The following is a 3,771-nucleotide window of genomic DNA, read 5'->3' as shown; positions in this document are numbered from 1 at the left end:
TGATATGTAGGCATAAAGATGAAACGATACACTGCCATTCAACAATCCACAATAATTAGCCTACATGGTTAAGTTTGGGTGTTTTCAGTCAACGTTGGCGTTGACCGCTTCTAGCTTCTATATCGAATGGCCGACTGGTGGAAGATGGATAGCCTAAGGTTAGAGAGATCAATGTAGGTTATGTTAATAAAGCTAACAATGATGTTGTAAAATGCATGCAGCACTGCCGATCTGAAAGATTGATTCATTATTACCACGGATCGGTATTGGGATTGATCAAGGGCGAGTGTGAAATAGCAGCAACGAACTCAGCGGGTTATCCGAGATGCGGTAGCAGCGGCCAAAGCTCCTGCTGGCGGGGAGGGAAGCTTTTCAACTCGCCTGTCACTGGCTCCCTGGAGGAATTTAGCCTGGCTGCAATAACGTTATCGCGAACGGAATGAATACCATCTACTAGCAAACAAAACATGTTCAGCTATAATTTACCTGTTAAAACTATGATGCCTGGATAAAATGGATAAAATAATGTCTCCAATGGATATATTTGACAAAAACAGGTTAATATGCAAGCCGGTTTTCATTGCTAAATCAAAGCGGGGAGAGCCGGGAACGTGCGTCTACATTTCGTGAACTTGTTTGTGGACGCGCCTAGGCCAGAAAAGCACAACTGCGCAAGTACAAAAGTCACCGGAAATAGTCAAATGACTACAAATTTGCCAAGATGGCGCGGTTCAATAGGGCTTCATCTATACCTCCATAGGCTTCATTTGTGATATGGAGTGGCTGTATCCAGTTCTATTACAGTGGCGATTTTACATTAGGGGCAGGTGGGGCAGTGCCCCACCAGGTGGCGGTGTTGTGCAAGATGCATCTTAGCCTACAACTGTGTTTTGGAAAAATCTATTTTATAATTAATACAAAATAGTGATTCAGTGGTGAAAATAGCATGTATAAATATAATAAACCTGACTGACACTATGTATAGTGCTGTTTTGCAGTAATTCCCTTTGTATGAGTGTGTCACAGACTGCTCTGACTCGGCAGAGGGGCACCGAAGCGTTCTCCCCTACTGTTGATATAGCGACAATGTGAGCGTGGTCGGGAGTAATGTGAAAAAATATCACGCAGATTTTATTTGGTGGAGGGGCAGAAAAGTCTCTTCCCCTACGAAATCTACCTGGCAACAGGTTTAGCCAGGGAATAATAAAACAACATTTATCAAAGTTGAACTACTGGGTCATTGTCGATCTACATTAGCCAATGCTTCTAGCTAAAGTTTTGTAGAGATTAAAAGTGTTTTCAGGTGCAACAATGAATAGTGTAGATTATTTGTTGAATGTGCGCTTTAGTACATTGAAAATAAAACGTTTAGGGCCACACGACCAGAAGAATTGGTGCTGCTTCAGGCTGGAGATAAGGTAGACCTGGTCCAGGGCGATATCTATACAGATAACGCCCTGTTACTCTCAATGCAATTTGCCTATGAAAGCGCTTCATCGGCCCGGTCGTCCGAGTCTACAGACAAAACCGTTTCGTTACTCACCAAAGTAAACACATCGTTGGAAAGATGAAAGCCTTTTCTCCTAAGTCGCTACAGTTTGTAGTCCCCCACCTTTCAAATAAAAGGCAAATTTGTACACTTAAATGTTTTATATCCACAGCGCATCGACTGTCTTCTTCTACCGGCGAATCGGCGCTCTCCGCTTTGTTTAGCCTACTCACTGCTGCCGCCCATGTCAGGGATGATATATTACATCTTAAAGTCTAAAGTCTCTCAACACCATTTAAGATGTAATGCATCATCCCCGACATGGGCCACTAACAATCCAGACATAAAAAATAAAAAAAAGTTAAGATATACTTACTACGTACTTACTAAGTACTTTAGGAGACAATGTAATAGTCAAGAGCCGTATGCTTATGTGTGTGTTTGTGCTTTCTTGTACATACAGGTATCCCCAATGAATGAATCTGGCAAATTCGTCTTCCGTGCTGAGGACTTAGGAGACTATTTCTACGATTATTATTTAAATGGGAATGACAATGACACTGGTAACTACAGCGACAAATTCCTAGTACTGTATGTGTAAAAACCTAAAAATAAATGCTGATTCTGATTCTGATTCTTAGATGGCTTTAAAGAGCTGTGTAGCTTAGACGAAGGTATGCACTTCGACGCGGTGCTCCTCCCGGTGCTGTACACCCTGGGGCTGGTTCTGGGCCTGCTGGGAAACGGGCTGGTCCTTGGGATTCTGGTCCAGAAGAGGCGGAGAGGGGGCTTCAGTGTGGCGGACAACTTCATCCTGCACCTGGCCGTGGCAGACAGCCTGCTGCTCTTCACCCTGCCCTTCTGGGCTGCTCAGGCTGCTCAGGAACAGGGGTGGAGCTTCGGGACGCCCCTCTGCAAGATCGCTGGAGCAATGTTCACGGTAAAGCCTGGGGAAGAGAAGGCCACAGTCACACAGTTTCCTAGATGTTATTTTGACAGTTGTTCTAACAGTATCTCCCCCAACTCTCCTCTCTTTCTGTCTGTCTCCCTCTTTTCTTTACCTTCTCAAGCTGAACTTCTACTGTGGGATCTACCTGCTGGGCTGCATCAGTCTGGACCGGTACCTGTCCATCGTCCACGCTACACGGATGTACTCCAGCAAAAAACCCTGGATGGTTCAGGCCAGCTGCCTGTCTGTTTGGCTATTCTCTCTCTTTCTTTCCATCCCTGACTGGATCTTCCTGGAGGCTCTGCAGGATACCAGACGGGACAGAGTGCAGTGCATTCAAAACTACCTGGGCTTCTCCCAGTCTGCGACTAGCTGGCGCCTGGCCTCCCGCCTGCTCTACCACATAGTGGGCTTCCTGGTGCCCTCGGCCGTCCTCCTCTTCTGCTACTCCAGCATCCTGTTGCGGCTGCGGCAGAGCTCCCTGGGCCACCAGAAGCACAGGGCCATCAGGATCATCCTGGCCCTGGTGCTGCTCTTCTTCCTCTGCTGGACGCCCTACAACATCACCCTCATCATGGACACTCTCCACGTAAACAACACCCTGGCTGACTCCTGCCAGAGCAGGACCAGCCTGGCGAAAGCCCTCACAGCCACCTCCTCCCTGGGCTACCTTCACAGCAGCCTCAAACCGGTGCTGTATGCCTTTGTGGGGGTGAAGTTCCGGCTCCACCTGCTGGACATACTGAGGTCGCTGGGCTGCAAGCTGACTGGGGTCCAGCCACAAGCTACAAGGAGCAGGATGAGCTCAGTGTGTTCAGAGTCTGGAGACACGTCCAACAGCATCGCCATCTGAGATAGGGAGGGAGAAAAGGAGGCAAGAGAGATAGAGATGAGGAGAGACAGACAATATAGACACATTATTTCACAGACAGGCAAACAAATAGATGTAAAGCTTGGTTGCAGTTTTTGAATTTATAATAAAAGATTTTGACAATGTAATAAAAGCTGAATTGTCCCTTTTTCCCTTTAGATCTTTTTTCCCTTTTTATGGTTTTATGTGTTATGATGGATTAGGCAAATGGCTATATTTCATTCATTCTGTAGAAATGAAAAAAAAAGCATGGTGAAGAAAATGAAGACTTACTTACCGACTTACCTGTGCCAAAATATGTCATACAGTATACTGTACTTTTTTCCATTTGAATAGTATACTTTTTATAAATGTCATTTTATGATTTAACTTGTTTTAAAAACACATTTGTACGATATTTTTCATTCCTACCTAAAAGAACCATGGATGTGTTTCATTTTGTAATATGAAATGAAGTCATAT

The 3,771-nt window shown here is 45.2% G+C and overlaps 1 protein-coding gene across 1 annotated transcript; it reads left to right on the top strand.

The window, feature by feature from the left end:
* Window positions 1-1,961: 1,961 nt before the first annotated feature.
* Window positions 1,962-3,291, top strand: LOC311314364 (C-X-C chemokine receptor type 3-like; the record flags this gene model as incomplete). The annotated part of the gene is made up of 3 exons (XM_084444701.1): window positions 1,962-2,052; window positions 2,131-2,429; window positions 2,560-3,291. The coding sequence occupies 3 exons, from the start codon at window positions 1,962-1,964 to the stop codon at window positions 3,289-3,291; spliced, it is 1,122 nt and encodes a 373-aa protein (XP_084300827.1).
* Window positions 3,292-3,771: the final 480 nt, after the last annotated feature.

Source organism: Borostomias antarcticus, assembly GCF_949987555.1.
Source record: "Borostomias antarcticus genome assembly, chromosome: 10".
NCBI classification, from domain to species: domain Eukaryota; kingdom Metazoa; phylum Chordata; class Actinopteri; order Stomiiformes; family Stomiidae; genus Borostomias; species Borostomias antarcticus.
This window is presented reverse-complemented; position numbering and strand designations above follow the sequence as displayed.